The sequence below is a fragment of the Psittacula echo genome (genome assembly GCF_963264785.1).
Source record: "Psittacula echo genome assembly, chromosome: 7".
Taxonomy (NCBI): domain Eukaryota; kingdom Metazoa; phylum Chordata; class Aves; order Psittaciformes; family Psittacidae; genus Psittacula; species Psittacula echo.
Genome location: NC_137740.1, coordinates 24803045 through 24825566, shown reverse-complemented (window position 1 = coordinate 24825566; position 22522 = coordinate 24803045). Strand labels below are relative to the sequence as shown.

At 41.3% G+C, this 22522-nt stretch overlaps 1 protein-coding gene across 1 annotated transcript in view; it reads right to left on the bottom strand.

The window, feature by feature from the left end:
* Window positions 1-6594, bottom strand: part of RGL1 (ral guanine nucleotide dissociation stimulator like 1) — a gene marked incomplete at its 3' end in the record, with an annotated part of 79341 nt that extends 72747 nt beyond the window's left edge. Inside the window, exons 1-2 of the mRNA XM_080623992.1 lie at window positions 6483-6594; window positions 5396-5506 (exon numbers count right to left, since the gene is read on the bottom strand). Of these exons, the coding sequence (XP_080480118.1) occupies window positions 5396-5506; window positions 6483-6509 (138 nt within the window). The 5' untranslated portion in view covers window positions 6510-6594. The remainder of the gene's footprint in view (window positions 1-5395; window positions 5507-6482) is intronic.
* Between the last annotated feature and the right edge of the window lie 15928 nt (window positions 6595-22522).

Here is a 22522-nt window from a genome sequence, read left to right as displayed (position 1 = left end):
CCTGACATCTTATGGACATTAAAGCTCTCATGATTCTTTTTATAAGTGCCTGTGTTCAATCCTATTCTGCCTTATTAAATATTTGCTGCAAACAAATTGAAACCAGGACTCTATAAACAGCAACACATAATAATTGTCATTTTAAGTTAAACTAGAAGTTTTTCCCTCAGACAATGGCCAGATGCTACAGAGGAAGGTGAAGAAATAACACTCATAACACACCAGTCTAAAAGAAAAGACTCTTCTCAGCTGCAGATGTTTGTTTTATGCCTAACTCACAAAAAGTTACATGTCCTTTGTTTTAAATCTCACATGGTATTAATGCATTCTCATAATTTATAGAAATGTCTAATCCTTCCTGAATCCTTCTAAGCTCAGTTGGACTCAATTACTTCTTCCAGGAGTAAGTCCTTCAGGTTAATTACATACAGCGTAAAATTACACATTTCCCCTATCCCCTTTGCTTTCAAAAGCACCAAATACTCCCTGGAGATAAAGCATCCCTTCTCCACTCGCTGGTTTAAATGCCTTCGCTACATCCTCCTATTCAATGCCAGTATCAAGCCTCAATCTTATGAATATTTAACAGATGCTAAACCTGCACATCAACCCTAGCTGCACCAAGACACAGATTTAACAGTCCTCACCTTTTCAGTGTCTTCAAATGCTGGCAATCCTTTCCTATCTGTGGATCCCTTTCCCAGGTTTTTTTACCTTTGAGATGAGGGTACAAGCATCAGGAATGAGTGAGGTGCTACTGTAGTCTCCTTAATAGTATTTTCTATTCTAAGTGTTACTTTTTTCCCCACTACAGCTTAATATTTGGGCTTGCTTTCACAACTGCTGTTGCATGGTTTGTGAATGCGTCCACAGATTTCTGGACTCTCAGAAGTCTGGGTCTTCTCCCCAGGTGTTTTTAATTGATCCACTTCTGGTCCTAAATTGTTTCAATGTGCTGCTGTGTATTGTTAAACAGCGGCTCCTTGCAGTATACATGTCACGTGTGGAGAACATACCCATGTGATTGCACTATGAAGCCACTAAATAAATATAACCATGCAACTTCAACAGCTAATTCATCTCTCCCTTTTTCTAATGCTTCAAACTCTTCAGCAACCTCAAAGCCCAGCCTTTTTGAAATCACATTGTACCAGAATCACTTTTTCTTCTTCTCTTTCCCACTTCCCCAAATAAAGGGGAACTCTACCAAATCCCAGGCAACAGTACTGCTGCTGAATTTTAAGCCCCACTCAAATCATACTTTTGTACTATGTTACGTTACAACATATTTCACACAGTCGGTCTATGTGAAAATTTGTGGCCATGCTTTCAGAGTTATTTGGATGATAGATGCTGTAAGAATGCAAGATCATTATCATTTCACTTAGATGTTTGTACTTTCCTTCTGGTCCTTAAATTATTGATGGTATGGTGCTGAACTGGGCTACAGTGCAGTTGTATTCAGGCCCTAGCATGAGTTCATTCTGGTCCAAGGTAGAGTGATTTCATAAACAGCAAATGGATTTCTATGTCCAAAACATAGAATTCCTCACTATACCTTTAAATTTCATTTAAAAAAAAAGAAGAAGAAACCCATCTCCTCATATATCTCCATAAAATTCTCATTCTAACATAACACAGACTTTATTATTCAGGCCCAAATGTAAACCTACATCCTAGCATACCACCCATGAAGAACTACAGGTCACTTCTTGAGAGCTTGTATGGCCACTGAACACAAAAACAAGAGCATTTTGAGAGTGAATCAAGGACAAAAGAGGTTCTGGGAGACTGCAGGGGCAAAGCATTACTACACCTTGGAGATAACTACTGGTCAGCTGCTCATCCTAGGTCTAGATGTATCTGTGTTAACTATGAGGAGACACAGAAAATATGCAAATGAAACATAATTAGAGTATCATCCCAAAGCTCAAAGAATGGTCTATCAAACTGGCCCACATCCAGTGGACAAAAGCAGCTTTGCTGCTGTCTAAGCATTCTGCTAAGAATATAACATTTAAAACACAAGTGGGACACAGTTTTTCTTGTGTTAAAAAAAAGGAGAGAAAAAAAAAAAGATCTTATACATAATCTCTGATAATATATTACTGGGTGATAACACTAACACATCACACTTGTTTTGCTTCTGGTTTAGAACATACTACACACTGGCTGCATAAAGACAAGCAACAGCAGGTTTCACACTGAGTTAGCATTCATTTACCTCTTTCACACAAGGTAATCCCATTTTCTTCAAGGGGATAGGCCACGATCTGATCACTTTGTGCTCATTTCTTCACACAGCTGTACACCCCCTTACACCGCTGGCTATAGGAAGCTATTTATTTATAAAATAGATTCCTACAGCAGTAGTAAAAGATGCAAGTTCAAACCATGCATTTACACACATTTTTAATTAGCTTTCCCAAGATTACATACAAGTGTGACTAACATGCTCGCAATGCTCCAGCCTGTCTCTTAAATGAAACCATCAAAACCCAAACTGTAAAACTAATGGCTTCCCCAGGCCTATTCCCTTTACAGCATCTCAGTTCAGTCTGTATGCTGCTACTCCCAGGCTTTCCAACAACACACAGCCACATTCCTTGCCAACTCTTCTTTAACCCAACAAGTGACCTAGATCTAGCACTCAGAAAGAAAATGCCAGGTTTTTTGCAGAGCAAGGTGATTCTTTTGTTATCCTTTTCACTTACTTCTTCAAAATGCAAGCCAGATAGTATTTGGTGATGTTAGCAAGATAGTTAAGATGCCAGAATCCAGGGAGAACCTTTAACATCCAAGAAGCCTACTTTAAAAAGACAGGCATCCTGGCTATCGGAGGAATTCTCAGTGGAGATCAATGATAGCACAGGAAGTCATATATTCCTCTATATCACAGGTAAACTGAAAGTATGCCAAAGGCAAGTTTTCATACATAAACTGGCTAGCTATGAGATTCTGAAACACAGTCACACACAACCTGTGCCAAAACAGAACAGTGCAGTCTCCAGCAACTTTTACCCAAGAGGCCTCCCTTAGCTCTTGCTACTCCACTTAATATAACTACCATTAGCAAGAGATGCCCCTGCACAGCCTTATAGGAAGGGAGGCTGCCTGTGTCTTTCTAGTTCCATGTGGCCTCCCAGAATTATCCTACAGCCTTAACTAAGTGTTAATTACTCTGCAAGATTAACACACTGCCAAGCTGTCACCCTCTGACAGCTTGGAATGAGAGGTTTAAAGTCAACTGAGAGCATGACACTGTGCTACAAAGCCAGTTACCCTTCTAATTATGCATTCTGTATTTGGAATTGGGAAAGTAAAAGATAGCAATGTTTCAGGCTTCCTTTTTAAAACTCAGAGTAAGCTCAGTTTTCATTTTTGAGTGTCTGTTCCACATGCAGTGTCTATTATCCAGCTGATGACTGCATTGGAGACTGCTACTTGGGATATCCCTGGAGCAGAGACCTGTGCCTGAACCAGGAAGTAAGAAGAAAAATATTCCATAAGAAGTCACTAATAAGCTACAGTACTATATGGTACTATTATGCCCACGGCTGAAGGAAAGAACAGGAGGAAAAGGTCTATGCAAAACGAAAAGGCAAGCTGAATGAGATGCCAAAGCTTTCTTTTTGATAGCTATATACATGTCTACAGGTAAAGTAATTTAGTTCCCTCTGAAATCTCCTATGTATCTACTTCGTGGGTCTCCAGTATTTGACAGGTATCTTCCACCATGCAAAGTCAATGTGAGCACACCCCATCTTTCTTCTTTCTCCAAAACAGTTCCCTGACAAGACAGCATCTGGAGCAGACAATAGTACAACCTGGTTTCTGTACGGAGCCTGTCAGCTCCTTGGGAACTGCTTTTCTGCTTCTGCCAAACATACAGTCAGAACTACACGCTGGCCTTGGTTTGGGCAGTCAGCACAGGCTGCAGGAACCTGATTCCAAAGAGTCTGATTTATCCAAAAGGGACTAACATATGGTATAAATTAAGAAAAAAAAGCAAGCTGCAGCAAGGACAATGATCAGTCAAGTCCTTGCTTGCTGGTTACACAGGAAAATACAGTTGACCAGAACATGTAGGACCTCAGAGCAAGATGAAAAAGAAATCACAGAGCTGGCTCAGAAGGGCATAAAGGAGAGCAGGAACAGGCTCAGAGAAAATTTGAGGTTTTGCATGTTCCTAAAATGTTGATGCTTCCAGGCACCATTTAAATCTCAACTCATACTTTAGGAAGTCACTGTTGGAAAAAACAAAAACAACAACAAAAAACACACACACACAAAACCAAACAAAACCAAACAAAACAAAACAAAACAAAAAAACCAAGCTAAAACCTCTTTTTTGACATACTGTTCAATTCCAGGAGAAGGCCAGGTCCTAACTTCTAACAAGTTAGAAGTTTCTGTAATGTTTTTCTGATGGAACTCTCAAACAGAAGCTTCCTTCTAATATATGTGACTGTAAAGGTGTTTAGAAGCCAACTTGCAGTCACATGCAGTACGAGACAGTCATTCAAAATTTATTTTTTAAACACCACAAAGTTCTCAGAAAAGGTAGTTATCAAATAATATCAGTATTAAGAAAACACAAAAATATTTAATGATAGATTTGGTACTTTTCAGCTCTTCCCCTCTCAGAATTTTTAAAGTATTTAAAAGCACCCTTCTATGGCAATTTGTTTATAGTTTGGAAGAATATGTTCTGCTATACACCCAATGCTACAGGATTAAAGGAACCCTCAGACAAATAATGTTTTGAATCAATCTCTCTCTGAACAAACCCAGAGCCAAAAGTTCAGCTGTGGCCAAAAAAATGAAAGCAGAAAGAAAAAAAAAAAACCATATATCTAAACTCCACTCTTGACATGTAACCAGTGGCTAACTATACATGGCAGCACTAGCTATGAAGGAGCATAGTATTTCTCTGTTGTCCGGATATTTAAGACTCAAAGGAAGAGCAGTCTGTGTCATCCATCAGTAGAGCAAGAAACCTGATGCTTGAGGAAAGCTTAGCAGTCATTTAAGATGTGGAGATACAGTCTCTATAGGCCTCCTCCAGTGCACATAGGCTTGGAGGAACTCCTGTTCCTGGCTGCATTTCCTGTGACCTACCCAAATAACAACTCCAGAGGCAAAGTGAAGGTCTCTTCCTCACTCCTTGAATAACGGACTCCTTTAGGAAAAATGTTTGTAAGCATTATGGAGCCCCACCTGCCTCAATGGCTCATTCCTCACTGCTTCAGTGTTTTGGAGTTTTTTTAAATAGTGAGCGCAGTCAGTGCTAAAAGTTAATATCCTAACAAAGCACGTGGAATTCAGCTCCCTGGAGCAGGCTCCAAAGTCCATGAGCAGCCTTCCAAAATGCCACTGTGCCAGCTTTACTTACCCCTAGCCATCTTGCTCCTTTGTTGGCAGCCTGCTGAATCTGCACTCTTTTCAGGGTGACATGGTAAACAGCTCCCTCTTCTACCTCTTCACCCTCATCCTGAATTGTGCTCTGCCAGGAAAAGGGGAAAGAAAGAAGAGAAAGGAACATTTTCCCTCTTCTGCTGACCACAATCTATACCAGGTGCTCTACTGCTTCATGCAGACTTGAGGGCACAAAATGGGCTACACAAAGTAAATAGAACAATCGACGCAATACAGGATACTTTTAGATTGAGGGAATACTGAAGATATTCTTGGCAAGCAGTCCTTTCCTGTGGTATCAAGACACCCTGACTTTCCATTTAACTGTTTTTCCTAGACTAGCACATATTTTAAATAGTTGTATAAAGTCTTTTCTAAGGAAATAGTTTGGTTTTGATTAGCAGCCTTCTCTTCCCTCTCTCTCTCCCTCCCCCTCTCCCCTTTTCTAAAGCAATTAATCTCTTTGGCCTTTCATTTATGGAAGGAATTACACTTTTTAAAACTGTTGAATTACTTAGGCAGACAGCCTTTAAACTTTGAAGCTAACAAGTATTTAAAATAGAGAAACCCTTTCTTTCTTTTGACAGGAGGGACCTTAAGCTCTTGTGGCTTGCTTTTCCAAAACCTCTTATTCCAAGCTAAAAAAAAAAAAAGCTTTCCAGAGTCGAGGCTTTAAAACTCACAAATAATGGAAAGCAGATGGGGGGAAAAAAACCAAGTATTCCAAACTTTAACCGAACATTTGCTGCAACGACTTCTCACTTCCTAGGTTATTGACCGTACAAAAGAGCGCAAGCTGCTGCAAGGCAGACAGAAAACATGCATATGAGTTTCTCTGAGGGGTTACCAACTTCCCCCTCTGGACCTCTCTCTTCATTCTCTGTAAGCACACACACAGAGGTACTCGTGAAGATAAGCATCGCTCGGAAGCGAGGAAGCGCAGAAAGGCGATTAACACACGGCGTTTCCAGCGAAGCTCCGGGAAGCAGCGGGCGGCGCGCCCGGCCACCCCGCCGACACCGGGACCCCGCGGGTAGGGGAGGGGGAACGGGACAACCGGTTACCATTTTAGCTTTCCACAGCAATTTCATTCTCGATGCCTTCCCGTGCGCCTCGACGGGCCACGCCGCCGCTGTTCCGCCGCCGCTTCACCCTGTCAGCGGCCGCCGCCGCGGGCCGGACCGGGCCGTGCGGCCCCTCGGCTCCGCGGCGCGGGAGACGGGAGGGCGGGCGGGCGGCCGCGCCAGGCCACGCCTCGGCCCGGCCTAGCCGAGGGGCTTCCTGTTTATAGCGGGCAACCCCGGCCGCCAAGTTACGGTGGAGTCAGCAGTCAGCGCCGGGACCCGCAGCGGGGCTGCAACTCCTAGCGGGGTGCCGGCCGAAGTGGGGCGTTCACCTAGCCTCCTTCGCGGTGTCCCCATAAGAGAGACAAGGTGCTGCTCATCCTGCGCGGCTTCCAGCGGGATGGGGCACGGAGGAAGCGCCTCCTGCCAGCTCCGCCAGCCATCGCCCCTGTGTCAGCCGCGCACCGACTGGTGCCCGGGCACGGCAGAGGGTGAGCGGCGGTGCCCTGTGCCTGCTGATGGCCGGGACAGGTGCGGAGAGCACAGGGCCGCGTTTGGGGCTCCCTGCCGCTGCTGCCGGATTTTGAACTGCTCCAGCACACAGAAAAACGCAAATGCACAAAAGGCAGGAAGTTTAAGCCAAACTCAAATTTAAAAGTACAAGCTTGAAAGCAAGGAAGTAAAACGCTATGGTAAAACCCGTCACCGCTGCGAGCGACAGTACTTTACGTTGTCGTGGTCCTGCTCCGCAGACGAGTGAAGAGTCTGTCCAGCACTCGCCCACTGTGCAATTCAGGTGGCTCAAACAGAAAGCGAGAAGGACCTTTCTCCGCCTCCCGCGCACGCCAGCCGAACCGTGCCCGGGTAGGCACCCCCTCCCCTCCCGCCGCCCTCTGGCAAGCCTATCCTGTGGCCATCAGCAGAAAACTTTCCCCTGACAAGGACGTGCTAAGAGTGGGGACGGGGGATGCGCAGGTGCGTAGCAGCAGATAAGAAACCATTGCTAAACAGCGGAGCCATGAGGAGCAAGGAATAGACCTATGGGCTATGCATCACAGCTGTGGAGGTGAACAGGAGTGAGTTCCTGGTTTGAGGAGATAAGGTTTAGGGTGATGGGAAATTGCAGGCATAGGGAAAGCATTCCAACCCATATGACCTGTATAGCTGGTATTAGGAAACAAATCATGACTGGTTTTACTCATCTTTCCACAAGAGAATGACTCTTCCTATTTAAGAAGAATTTTCTCATATTGATTCTGTAAGCAATAGATTATAGTTATCATATTTCCCACATATCTATTTATCTAGATTAAACCCACAATCTCCTTATTTTTATTTCCAGGAGTCCCTTGCTCACCGACAAGCCTGTATGAACCATGACAACCTTCTCTGTACAAGCACTAGCTGCAGACATCAGCATACTAGCACAAGGATCTCAAAGCACCTTAAAACCACTAACTTAAATTGCGTCCTGACCTGTCTTTAGCTACCTGCTTTTGGGGACTTACGAATGAAATTAGAGAGGAGTTGATACACAAATTACTGTACAAGTCAATGAAGGAGGTAAGAATTGAACAGCAGAGTTCATATCCCCCTGAAACTCAGCACTAGCAGCCAATGTATTAACATATTTATACACAAGTGTTACTACCAGTTTTCTCAAGAGCAGAGCTAGTTCAGAGAGACTATTCATCACTCGCAGCTGTTAACATGAGGAAGCATATGAAAGCAAGGAACATTATTTTAAGCTACAAAACCAAGACTGAGCTGTTGTTGTTGTGGGTGGCCTGATCTGATCATTTGCCAGGCTGTGCATTTACTTTATTTGTGTAATACTGAAGTGATCCAGAATATGCTGAGGCAGATATAGACTTTAATATTCTGTCTAAAATGTATTGTAGCATGCAAATCAAAGTCTAGATTTTCCGAAGTCCCTTGGTTTCTCCTGCAAAACTGCACAGAGCATTTTGAATACTTTAGCTTTTGCAAACTGGCTTTCCACACCGTAATTTTTAGATGCAAAAAACAGAGTCTGCATTGAATTCGTGTAGCTGGCCCAGCAGGCATGCAAGCAGTTTCAGAACAAATTGCTGTTGAACAGGACAAACATAGCATATGAAAATGGATATCCAGCTACAAGGAATATAACACCAAAGCCAAATAATTACTCTGTATTTATTTCTGTATTGAAATAAAAGCTTTGTCATGGTATGATGTTCTGGTGCCACAGTAAGTGCACTAGTGCCACTACCATTACTCTGGATGACAGTCACCAAAAAATTGCAGTTACTTTGAACTGTTTCATTAGAAGAAGAAAATGACAGCAATTTAATATAGTGGGAAGGAACACATGCATTTGACTCAATTTAGCTTCTGTTGAATCATGCATTTCAGACTGGATCCTTAGGGATATCCTTGGAGAGATAAGCTCAGGACTTTTCACTCAAGGTCAGGCACAAGCCCTCTCATGGATGATGTTTCTGAATTCTCTCAGTCACTGACAAGAGGATTTATGGAAGAGGAATCCTCTTGTCAGGATTTCCCTGAGAGAAGCTCCCTCAGAAAGGAATGTCAGATGAATTCATCCAGTTTAGCAAGTAGCAAAAATACAGCCTTTTTATTTATTAGATTTGTCATTAGTCCTGCTTATTTTCCAGATTACTTTCAGTGAGATACAGTGCCCAGACTTTGTAACATTAAACACAGATACACCCTTCTAAAGAAACCCAAACTGAAATCACAGTGAAAGGTTACAGGAGGGACAGTAATCAGGCATATAATTCTGTAGTACATCAAACTGCATCCTACTTTTGGAACAGTATTTTGAATGAACAGGTTGTCTTTCATCCTAACAGACTGCAAGGGCTGCACAAACAAGATACTGTATAAACTGCATCACTGGCACATGGTCACACCTGCAACACATAAAAAGGCACACAGGGAAATAAGAGGAGATGGAAATTTCAGCTAATGTGATGAGGTCTCTATGGCAACAGACACATGTATTTTACTTGCACTCTTCCAGATTTGAAGGTCAAGTTTCATACAATCTAAATCACACACAAATGCTGATCTTTACCCCTAGATCTCAGCTCTGCAAACATGCACCTGATATGGCAAATTGTTGTTATCTGGGTTTCTCCAGCATCACCCACCCTCTGCTGTCATGGGTGCTAAATGCACTTGTGAAGGTAGATATACTTAAGTGGCAGCTCAACAGATTTCTCTGTGAGCAGGGAAGACAATACATTTAAATGGGATATTTGGTTCCATAGTGTCCTCAGTCAGCTGATCTGGGAGGGAAGTATCAGAATTAGCCTGAAGGAAAAACTCATTGTCGATGCTAACAGTTGTTGCTTTTTAAGGATGAGGCAAAAAAAAACCCAACCCAATATCACAATAGTCTGTCTTTTGTAGAAACCTTCAGTATTTACTTGATTGAAATCTTAATCTAGTTATTTTGTTTAGTTATCCCTTAACTTAATTTATATGATTAAGCTTCTAGAAACTGTTTCCATTAACTAGTTTAGCTGCAAGGGGGAAACTGCAAGATGGCCAGGACAACAGACAATGCAACTTAGTATGACAAATTAATTTAATCTTTCTTTATCCCCTACCTAGTATGCCAGTTCAGAAAGGCATGTAAGTAGTAGCTTCACTGTAGCATGAGCTTAAAACATCAGAGGAACTAAATTAATTCTTTGATGAACTGGAGACTAGACCCTGAAATCAAAGTGCATCAAACCTCCATGGGACTGAATCTTCTCCCTACAAGAATTACATCAAACATTGTATTGCAAAAAGCCCAGCTATCACATTTGCAACAGATTTTCAGTAAAAAACTGCTTATCCAAATCCGCTGCCAATTCTAATATTTGCAGATCCTTGGAAGCCTGGATTCTATTGATGTAACTGTCTCACTCGGGAAAATTATATTTGTAGGTTGGGGTGGTATCTTTATGAAAGCAGCTGACAGGGGATGCAACAGTGTTTTCCAACATAGCATGTCTTTCTTATGCCACAGTATTTGCTTGCTTTCCAGCTAAAAAAAGAGGAAAATTCAAATATACTACCTCTTCTAACAGACCTTGTCCATATTTATATCATCAGATCCCATGGTCACAACAATGTTGTTGAATGGAATACAAGATATTTCTCTTGGACTGTAGAATCTTTCAAATTGAATGAAATACTGTACCAACTAAAAATGTAGCAGAAGGACTCATTTAAACTCCAACTCCTGTCATTAACTTTTACCAAAACAAGCATATGTGTGTATGTATACATAACATATACGTATTCATTTGATCTTTCATAGAGAAAGAATTATGCTCAGCCTAGGTTACTAAAAATCTGCCTTATACCCAAACACTGATTATTTAATACTGTAAAGGAGGAAAAGCTTATTTACCTTCCATTTAGTTGCATTCTAAGACCACTTTGTAGTGTTCAACCACTTATTTGAGACCAAGAGATGGGATCAGAATGCACAGGAAAACATGAAGACAAAGCAGGCTCTGATTAATCTAAAAGATGTCCTGTAAAGCTTTCAAGGAAGCATGAAAAAGAACAGTCTGCAACTTGGTTTAGTAGAACTGCTGTTTTGCTCTTTTAAAAGTCTTTTAAAAGACTTCCATCACAAAACCAATCTGTACAAATGAACCACACTCATGGTCAACATTGTGTTAAATATTTGGTTCTTTCCAAATCATGTTTACATGCAATAACTATATTCCTGCCATAATCAAGCTCTGTGCCTGCCCTTTATACTGAATCAAAATTGTTCTTCTAATGCATCTGAGCATATATTCCCTCCCCCTCACAAGAAGAAAGAAATACAGATCCACTTGTAAATGCAACCTTTTTTATTTTTTTTTTTAATAGTCAGGGCTGGAAAGGACCTTAAGGTCATCTAGTTCCAACCCCCCTGCCATGGGCAGGGACACCCCACAATAAACCATGCCACCCATGGCTCTGTCCAACCTGGCCTTGAACACTGCCAAGGATGGAGCATTCACAACCTCCCTGGGCAACCCATTCCAGTGCCTCACCACCCTCACAGGAAAGAATTTCTTCCTTATATCCAATCTAAACTTCGCCTGTTTCAGTTTGAACCCATTACCCTTTGTCCTGTCACTACAGTCCCTAATGAATAGTCCATCCCCAGCATCCTTGTAGGCCCCCTTCAGATGCTGGAAGGCTGCTCTGAGGTCTCCATGGAGCCTTCTCTTCTCCAGGCTGAACAGCCCTAACTTTCTCAGCCTGTCTCCATACGGGAGGTGCTCCAGTCCCCTGATCATCCTTGGGGCCCTCCTCTGGACTTGTTCCAACAGTTCCATGTCTTTTTTATGTTGAGGACACCAGAACTGCACACAATACTCCAAGTGAGGTCGCACAAGAGCAGAGTAGATTCTATAGGTACATAGCAAATAAAAGACAGACTAGGGACAACGTAGGCCCCCTCTGGAAGATATTGGGAGAACTGGCTACCCTGGATTTGGAGAAGGCTGAGGTTCTTAATGACTTCTTTGCCTCGGTCTTCACTGGCAAAGGCTCTGACCTCACCACGCAAGTCTTGGAAGGTGGACGCAGTGACTGTAAGGATGAAAACCCTAGGCCCACTGTAGTAGAGGATCTGGTTTGAGACCATCTTAAAAACCTAAACTTACACAAGTCCATGGGACCTGATGAAATCCATCCGCAGGTCCTGAAGGAGCTGGCAAATGAAGTTGCTAAGCCACTGGCCATCATATTTGAAAAATCATGGAAGTCAGGTGAAGTTCCCAATGACTAGAAAAAGGGAAATATAACCCCCATTTTTAAGAAGGGGAAAATGGATGACCCGGGGAATTACAGACCAGTTAGTCTCACCTCTGTGCCTGGCAAAATCTTGGAGCAGATTCTCCTGGAAGGCATGCTAAGGCACAAGTGAGATGTTATATAAGAAAATACTTTGAGGTCTGGAAAGTTCTCAAACTGTAGGTCATTGACTACTTACAGTCCAACAAGAACTTGCCAGCTGTCCACAGAAAAATAAGCACAGAGTGATGATTTTTGCTTGTTTTCAGCTATTGCTACAGCTGGCATGTAGACGCTTTCATGAGAAGGCAAAGCAAAAGACCTATAAACCAGGTGGAAATAAAGAACAGCCAGTCTCATGCCTCTGCTAGGGGCCTCACAGAAGGAAAAGAGGAAAGCGAAGTCAGAGATACCCAAATAAGGAAAATATTTGGGAGGGCAAATTAAAAGGACAAAGTAATTTGGTGATGTTAGAGTCATCCCAGACAGCTTCTCTATGACAGAAAGGCGTCACACAGCCTAAAATGAAAGAAGCCAGGTACCAGAGATGTGCATGCAAATTATTTTCACTGGGTAAGGCTGCTCAGTGGGAGATGGGTAAGAAAAACACACAACTGTCTGGGTTTTGTTTGGTTGTTTGGTTGTTTTTTTTTTCTCCCCAGAAAAGGGAAAACACTTCTTGCATTACAAAAATACGTAAGTTAGGCCATGTCTTCAAGATGTCCCTTACAGTAGCAGTGCCAGCTCAAGCAGTTTCCACTCCCTGGTGCTTGATTGAGCCAGGAGCTAGAACTGCTTGCATGTTGGATATGCTAGACATTTTCTAATGAAAGGCAAACCATGCCTTTGCATTATATGTTTTTACAATATTACCCTTTTTTTTTTTTTTCCCTCTAGTTTTTCTTTCCTGTTTTTTTGGTTTAGTTTGGTTTGGGTTTGTTTGGTTGGGTTTTTTTAAGAAGCAGTGGCTACCACCTCATGGGCACTATGTGTATGTGTGCAGCTGTTAATTGGAAGAGATTCCACAAGGCAGTCTGTTTATCCTGTAGAAAATATGAGCATCTTTCATGTAGAATAAAGCCTGTCTGAAAAGACAGCCCTGCAATGGATGATGCATTAGAAGCGCATGCTTACAAAAGGAAATAATTACTGTTTCTATTAAGACTATGTCATTAATTATTATTCATCTGGTTCCTATATAAACACACTTAGTTCTTGCTTTTTATTTATGGCACGTGCCCTCATAACAGATGCTGCAGAATACAGTTCTTGAGACTGAAACTATTAAAAAAAAAGTCACATGCAGATGAGCCACAGAAACTACAGAATGCAAGCACAAATCAGTTTTATATTGTGTTTTAATGACTGTGGACTTTGATCTCTAGCTTGGTTGCAGAGAGCTCTTTACCAGTTACCATGTGAAAATCACCTGGTAGTATTCCTCTACACTCTGCACACCTGAGTTGCTGCTTTCCACTCAGATACACAGTTTGTCAGGAGTGCTTTAGATCTGCTTAACAGTCAGTGCAGTACAATCTCACCTACGCTGAAGGTCTTTTACAGCACAAAGCACCTCACAGGCACATAGTCATTTCCACCAGTACAGGGGCAATACTTTGCACATGCTGAGAGTGAGTAACGGAGATGAGCAAAGTCTTCCATCTTCCTCATTTGGAAAGAAATTAATTTCGGTATTCATATTCTGTAAATGAATGAGATGCACTGACACTACATGTCAGCTAGTAAGAAAAATTGTTTGGCTCAAAAATGAAATTTGAATTGTGACAATGCAGTAGCAGCTCAGTAAAGAACCCATTACACATGTCCATCATTATCTGCCTTCATTGACACTAGAACTAAATAGAGGCCTTCAAGTCGTTGCAAATATTAACCAGCTTCATTGTAGAATGCCAGAGGAAATAAAGCAGAGCTCCCATACATAAAACTAAATAAATGATTCATAAGGCTTCATAATTAACAAGGCTAAGTCAAAAAATCATGTAGTTAAGGAAGCACATCCAGCCTTTGCTTGGCTTCTCATTACACATGTGATTGCAATTAGATAGCCATGCACTGTTTCAAAAACTATGCTGTCCAATAGGATATGGTATGCTTTTGTGTAATCTCAGATCTAGGTTGGCATATCTCCTTCAGGAACAGCAAGTCCTAAGACATCCATTTGTTAAGCCATTAAAGCAATGCTGCTTGCAAAACCCTGTCATATCATCGATAAACTGTGCCACCTTCAACATCAGATGGAAAAACTACGGCATATTTTACTTTCCGTTGCCTAAGCATTTCAACTCAAGAGGAGTGTAAGTACAGCTGGTCTTATACCTGCCCCCTACTCAGTGTGCAGAAACCTCTCTTGGTTCTTTGGAAGTGACCTGTAGGAGCAGAGAAGGCAGGTCCTAGGAACTTGAGTCTCAGTTGCACATATTGCAAAACACCAGAAACTTCTCTTAGGCCATAAGTGCTTTACAAAGTCTTCTGAACTTTTCCAGTCCCACGTGTCCCTGCTGCTTCAAAGCAATATCTTTCCCTAGTTCTGTGCTGTGCAGCTATTCAGGTGTTCACAGCAAATGCTCTTGTCTGCACGCTTCACAAGCTTTGAAGGAATAAACAAAACCCTGAAGTGCACACAGAGTACATGGTTTCCTGAGCTCGTAACTCAGTCAAATCAAAGCCAAAACTAAGACACTTCATAGTTATGGCTATTTCAATGCCAAATTTTAACACACAGGTCTCAGCTACTCATGCTGAGCTGTTCAAGAGAAGGCAGCGAAAAGTCTTTTTGGAGGGGAAAAATAGTTTTCCACCCTCCTCAAACACATTGATGAAAAGTTTTCACTCAAACTTTCAAAAAAATTCACCTCTGAGGAGAGTCCAAGGGCCTTATTTGAACACTTTGAAAACTTTCTGCAAAGACTAAATACTTGAATCATATAAAGAAGTCGTTGCTCAAGTGCAAATTTAACTGTGGGTAATTCTCCTGACGTCAATTCCATTTCTCCCAATTTACATTGTCATGATACCAGAATCAACCGCTGTGCCTATGCAGAACTAATAACAATTATTACCTCCTTCTCCAACAGAAAGTTGTACAAGACTGAAAAGAAAAGGCTAATATATCTTGCAAGCATTACATACATGTAAGAACAATGACAAAAATAACAGTGCCATGAAAGAGCAGACAAAAATGCCTACACCTTTAAGCTTCATAATAAAATCATCATGTCACAAGCTGAATGAAAAATGGTGGGAAGGGAGATCTCCAGACACTTCTGAGGTTGAAGAGCACAATGACTCCCCACCAGTTCTCCCAGGACACGGTCAAATGGAGCTGGCCTTGGCGTACAGCAAAGCTCCTGGACAAGCTGGTGACTTCAGCCAGATGGAGACTTGGATCCTGCAGCAGACCCTGCACCAGCACAGCCCACATCTTGCTCAGCTGGAACTTTAGCATGAAGTTAGACCTGAACTGCCTACGAGCTGCATGAGGTTAGTAGTCTTTCATGAGAATTAAAACACAACTCCAAGAAACAGAAAAAAAACCCAAAAAAAAACCAAAAAAGAAGAAGTATCTACAATCCCACAAGGTAATATTTTTCAGTAATTTGTTCGTATAAAGATGATACAGAACAGCTAGAACAGAGCAAGAAGAGGCAGTGTCCAAAGCACTCGAGAACTGCACAGCGCTTGAAACAAGACTGTGTTGGGGGATAGTGGGGTATTAACGAAGTGCAAGTTGCTTCTGCTGTTGAGTTCGCTCTGTTTGTAAACAATGGGACTCTGTTCCTTTATCTTACGATTTCTTCACAGAGGAATAGGCAAACATGCATAGAAAGAAGAAGACAGGGAGATGGAGCTTACCGATTTTTTCAGTGAAAGGACTGATTTTCCCATCTTTTACACACACACACAGACAGAGACTTTTCCATTTAGTATTATCACTATTGTAACCACCGAGTTTTCTGCCACAGCTTCTAGACTGTGTCAGAAATCAGGTCCAACAGACATGAGTAAGAAAAATATCTTACGGACATTGTGATATAATGGGTCATTTTGTTTGCATCAGCTGAATTAAGGAAAAGAAAGCCCTCTTCCTGATTTGTGACTCACGTGGCTGTCACATACAAGTGTCACTCAAAAGATTGCCTTCTCTGAGTTGCAGACCTTTCTTTCCTTTTTTGTTTTGCACCTACGGATGGTGCAATCATTAGATTGGTCGTGGCACAAACACACATTGGGTTGATTTAGCAAAATTCTTGTTTTCCCCGATTGTTCTCTCGTCCCCATAAACAGGGTGATTCTCCATTAGAAGCGTTTTACTGTCAATACATTTACAAGTTTGTTATTTTTGTTTTGGCTAGTAGCTACTCGATCCTTCTCCTCATTCCCAAATTCCTTGCCATAGTTTATGTTCTTCTCTAGCAAGCTTCAGTTTCCGTAACAAGACAATTAACTATTTGATTAAATAGCTCTCCAAACTTCCCATTTACAAACATAACTTTCTTTCTCCCTTCTGCCTTGTTCTGTTTTGCTTTGGTTACAGATACATTGCACGCATGCCTTTTCTGGCCCTGCTACAGTATGCTGAAACATCTCTGTTTATTAAGAAATCTCTGTTGACTATGAAGATTTTATTCCCTTTAGTTTTGATTCTAGGCTCTTTTTCAATAGTCCTTTGAAAAAAATTTCTTTTCTCCTCCCCTAGAAGTCTGTAACACTCTGGTGTCCTTTAAGCCAAGCACTCCCCAGAGGACTCTGGCCTTAATAATTACGTCGCACTGTCTATTAGTTAGGGTACTGGGAATACTTCCCACTCTACCTGGGGCCTCCTGTACCTCTGAGCAGAGTTTTGCCACCTAGCTCTGTATTTGTGTCTAAAGTAGTTCAAAGCCTAAGGACTGTGTCCCTCCCCCCCACTGAGTTATAGTCAGATGGCGTATCTTGACTCATTCACATCATGCATACATAGTTTCCTGAAAGACGAAATGAACTTTCAATTACTTACCCCTAGTGATGCTGTTTCTTTTGCAGGAGCCTCCTGAATCTGCGCTCTTTCCAAGGTGGCATCGGAAAGAGCGCCCTCTTCATCCTCTTCTTGAATTGAGTGCTGCAGGGAAAGGGGAAAGAAAGAAATCAAGCTTCAGTTTCCGTAACAAGAAAATTAACTATTTGATTAAGTAGCTCTCCAAACTTCCCATTTACAAACATAACTTTCTTTCTCCCTTCTGCTGTGTTTCATTCTGCTTTGGTTACAGATATGTTATGTATGCCTTTTCTGGCCCTGCCACAATGCACATGCTTAAAGAGCAGAAATCTCTGTTGACTATGAGGAAAGGGGATAGAAAGAAAAAAAGGAGAAGAGAAGAGAATAGAAGAGAAAAGAGGGAATGGGAGGGAAGGGGAAGGAGGAGAAGGGGAGGGGAGGGAAGGAGGGAGGGAAGGAAGAAGGAGGGAAGGAAGGAAAGAGGGAAGGAAGGGGAGGGAGAGAGGAAAGCAGGAAGGAAGGAAGGAAGGAAGGAGAGAGAAATGAATATTTTCCCTCTTCTGCTAACCACCATCTATTGCAGAATCTCATTTTCCAGCTGCCTTGGTCTACTGCCTCTACCTTTTTCCCAGTGCTCAAGTAATCGTTAAGGCAGATTTGTTGGGGTTTTTTTTTCCTTCGATCTAAAGGGAAATAATTGAAGTGAAGCAGGATTTCAGCTTATCTATGCACCTCTCATTTTCTTTAATGCTACATTCATTCTATCTGATTTCACACGATCCTACAAAGATTTTATTACCCTCTTCTAGCTCTGCTACAGTGGTAGGCACCATTAAATCAGACTCCTACTTCACAGCTTGCTTTTGAGCACTCTTTAGATTTACAAGAATTGTAAAGAAATATCCCTCTGCAACCCTGTGATGGGTTTTCATCATACATACCACTCAAACAATTAAAGTGTGGGGGTTTTACTAGTACCACAGCCTTGAACACAGAAATCCTTAATTTAGAAAGGGTATCCTTCAAGCGCATTGCCATAAAATCCAGGCTTGGGGAGGGTGGGGCTTGGTTTTCTGAATTGCTTTTCTGTTTGTTTTTATCTCCTCCACCTCTAAAATATCCCACAGTCAAATACAACAGTCTGTACACCAGTGACTTGCCTTCTGCTGGCATCTCTCTGGTGAGACTCTCCTTTTTCTTCCACAACATCCTTGAAGACACATGCATTTCAAGGAGAAATCCAGGAACTGTTTGAAGAAAGCAGAAAGGCAGTTTTGAAATGTGGATAGCAATACATTTGATTTCAGTGTCCATTGTATTTCTCTCCCTTTTGTGAAACACAACAATTGGATACGATCATTACACAGATAAGGAAGATGCTCAGTGATGTTCAATGGAGGCAGTGCCAGCCACTCACAACCAGTGGCATGGTTACATACACCCAAGCTCTCTGCCTAGATCCCTTAAACTTCTGCTTTCTCTGACATTAGAGGGAGTATTGCTATTGCGGAGGCCTAAACCAGTAAGCTAGAAAGCATATCAACTTCTCCCTCTTGACTGCGCTGCATATGTAAGTGCAGTGCTAAGACTTCCTCAATCAGCACAGCTCTACATTAAGAAAATGTGTGTTAAACGTGTTTCTGGAAGTAACCTGTTTTGCTAGGGGAGCCACAAATGCTTTTACCAGCCTAAGTCATCTCCAGTCTTTTCCCCTTTATGTTGTTATAACTCTTGTCTTTCACCTATTGCAGAATCTGAGCTTTCCAAAGCCCATATTCCTATCCTCCAGACGAATCAAAATGGAGCATCAAGACTTTCTTCCTCATTCAGTTATTTAATACTCACTTTGAAGATCCCTTAGAATTTGCTCTCTCTTTTGACTTCCCTTATTTTCATCCCTTAGAATCTTCTCACCTCTGCTGATGCTTCTTCTCGCAGATCAATGCCTGCCAGAAGCTCCCAGTAGTAAAGTTCACTGCTAGGCTTTTTGTTGTATAACACTACCAATATACCCTTGGTAACCATTTCAAACTGATAAACCCAGCTTTGAGATGCATCTTTATTCTGATGCCAGAAATGCATCTGTAGTTCACAATAGTGACATAAAAATCCTGTGGGACACAAGTAATATTTCTTTTACTAACAAAAGTTCAAATGATTTACAGCCTGCAATTGATGTGTATCACTACTTATCTATAACTAGTTCCCCTCACTGGTACTTACCTTCATACTTTGCCCTACATCCTTCCCACTGTTCACTCTACCTGTGTTCTGCATTTTAATTTTCATTACATACTTTAAGACAGACTTCTACCCACTTTTAAATGTTCCAGGACAAGATTACATAAACCCTAGCTGTGACCTTTAGGCACTATTACAGAGCAAAAATAGATTATATGATGGATCCATAGAGTACAATATCCAACAGTCATGCCAACTGATGCCACTTGGATGTAGATTAATTGAGTACAACCCACTTGAATGAATTTAGATCAACAATTATTAAAAGTTATGTGAGCCTTTGGGAGCAGTATGCCTCAGCATCTTTAGCTAAAGAGAAATCCTTCTTACTACTTGTGCTCTTGCTACTTGGCTGCTGCTGTAGTCCAAATATCACTTCCTTGAAGAAGTGCTGCTAGTGACTTCACTGGATTCACTTCTAAGGGAAAGGTGACAGGATTAGAACCATATGCTGTAAACACTTGGGTACCCTCTGGGATTACATTGTTTTATCATTATTGGTGCGCTGTGCTCAGACAGTGCAAAGACATTAATTTAAGGATACTAGTTTCTATTTCCAGCTCCATTACATCTATTTTTATTTGAGCTTATTTAAAGACAACATTATCAACCCAGAAACAAAAGACAGGAAGGAGATGGAAGTCCACAGTGCTTGAGACTCTAGACAATGACAGGAAATGGCCAGTGTTTTGACTGTTTCCCCAATTCTCTTCCAGATGATCTTTACTGAAGAATTAGACAAAGTCTAAAAAGCAAAATAAAATCATGAACAAAACTCTGTGAAGGGGAAATCCTCTTGTATTCAGATACCAGCAGAGTGGAAAATTTTAGATAGAATGCAGGTCTACAACACTGTGTTAGAAAAAGTTTGTATAAAAGCAGGAATAGAACAGTGACATGACAGTAAACCCCACCTGTATTAAGAGAAAAGTTAGGAAAACCTACCAACAAGCAAGCTAGACTGTAGATCATTTTGTGCTATTCTGAACAAGCATCTAGCTTACTGGCAATGGAGCATTACTTAGCAAACTCAAACCCTTTCCGCTGTATCAGGATGACATTGCTAAAGGCATATTTTGAAGTTTTTACATGGACGAAGATGGAGCTGAAGTCAAACATACTTTCCCCTCAGTAAAAAACAAGCAAGAACTTCAAAATTGTTCAAGGTTGAACATTGTAACATAACAGTTCAAGCCAAAGCCAACTGTTTTGTTCTTCACAGATAGCTTGAAACACACCAAGAAACAGGATGGATGATACTCTTTTCAAGGGACTATTATAAACAGCACATTAATTGTGCAATATGTTGCTGTGCTCAGAGTGATGAACTGGACTGGAAATCAAAACCCAGAGTAGATAATTAATAATGATACAATTATATTAAAAACTCTAAAATACTCACACATGAAAAAGTCAAAGTTAAATTCTTTCACTCTGGGTTATAAGCTGAACACTGACAGGATCCATTTCCTATATGAAGGTACTCCATACTTGTCCACAACTGAACTGTCAGATGCCTTCCACTATACAGGGATTTTGCAGCATCCTCAAAAAATGAGCTAAACCATATGGTCTTTCAACCACAAATAATTTCTTACCTGAAAATGCCTTGCTAGAGAGGACTATTCAAACTGCAAGGCAATTCTTTAGTAATACTGCCAGAAGAATCCCAGAAAGCATCAAATACAATAAAGGAGTTTATAAAATTGTCACCAGTGCACTGAGGACCAGAATAAGCCACCTTATGCATTCCCCATCCAGTACCAGACAGCATCAAGTCACAGTATATTTCAGTCATTATGCATTTGTCCTGCATTAAACCTGCAAGCAAGTGAAATGACTGTATCTCCCTCTTCTGTCAAATGTCTACTATTCTTTATAGCTTCTTACTTAAGCTTTCTTTTACAAAGCAAAAAGAAAGCAAAGAAGCAATACCTGTTATCTTGTATTTTGTTAAAAGAAAAAAAGAGAATTTAAGCTTACTGCAAACCACAGCCAGACATGCATTTATCACCATAACATGGCATGATGTGTCAGCCGATAATTTGACACCCACTTAGGAGAAGGAATTCTGCTGATTTTTTGTTCCACTAGCAAGTCCAGAACTAAGTGCAAAGTTGCACAATCCATTCAACTTTGTTGGAGAAGCAGTATTCAGAAGTGAGATTCACGGAAGAGGGAAAGGAAAAAAAATTTCCAGTCCTCTTTTCTGGGTAAGTGGTTAGATATTCAAAAGCAAAATTTCACCAGAGAAAAATACTGCTCTTCTGCTTTCCCCAGCAGGTTTCTTGCTCTTCCAAGTGGACTTCAGACTTCATTTATTTCTCTCCCTCCCCCCAATCCTTGATGATAGTATTTGGCAGGAACTTTTAATTAAAAAAAAATAAAAAATCCAGATTGCCTTTGTGCTACCCCAGCAAACCTCTTTGGGGATATGATGTTCTTTGCTCAGCAATTCCTGTTCAGCACAGTGCCAACACGAGGAAAACAGCTGAAGTGACTTCCTATTCTCCATTCAGGCCTGGCAGCCTAGGAACAAATCCCTGCAAAAAGAAACAGCGACTGAACCAACAAAGAATCATTGACAAGGAAATGCATGATGACTTTTGTAAGACGTTATTTTCAGCTTTTTTTTTTTTTTTTTTTTTTTTTTTTTTAATTAATACATTCAGTCAGCCACAATAAAACAGAGCTCATTAACAACCTGATCCAACTACCACCAAAAGCTGTCGAAAAGCTTCATATCAAGTGGCAACCAGAACTGCAACTTTAATGAAGAAAGCAGGTCTGTTGTAAAGACTACACAGCAATGACCTGGGAAATGGGCTTGAGCAGCATTTACTACAACAGTCTGAACCTGGACACAGTCTCCAGCACTAACAAATAACATCAGTAATGCAAAGCAACAGATATATGTTCTGTGTCATTACCCAATGAATGCCCTAAGGCTGGATATACATTTTCTAGGACAAACATGTCCTAATACAAGTGATCCAGGCAGCAA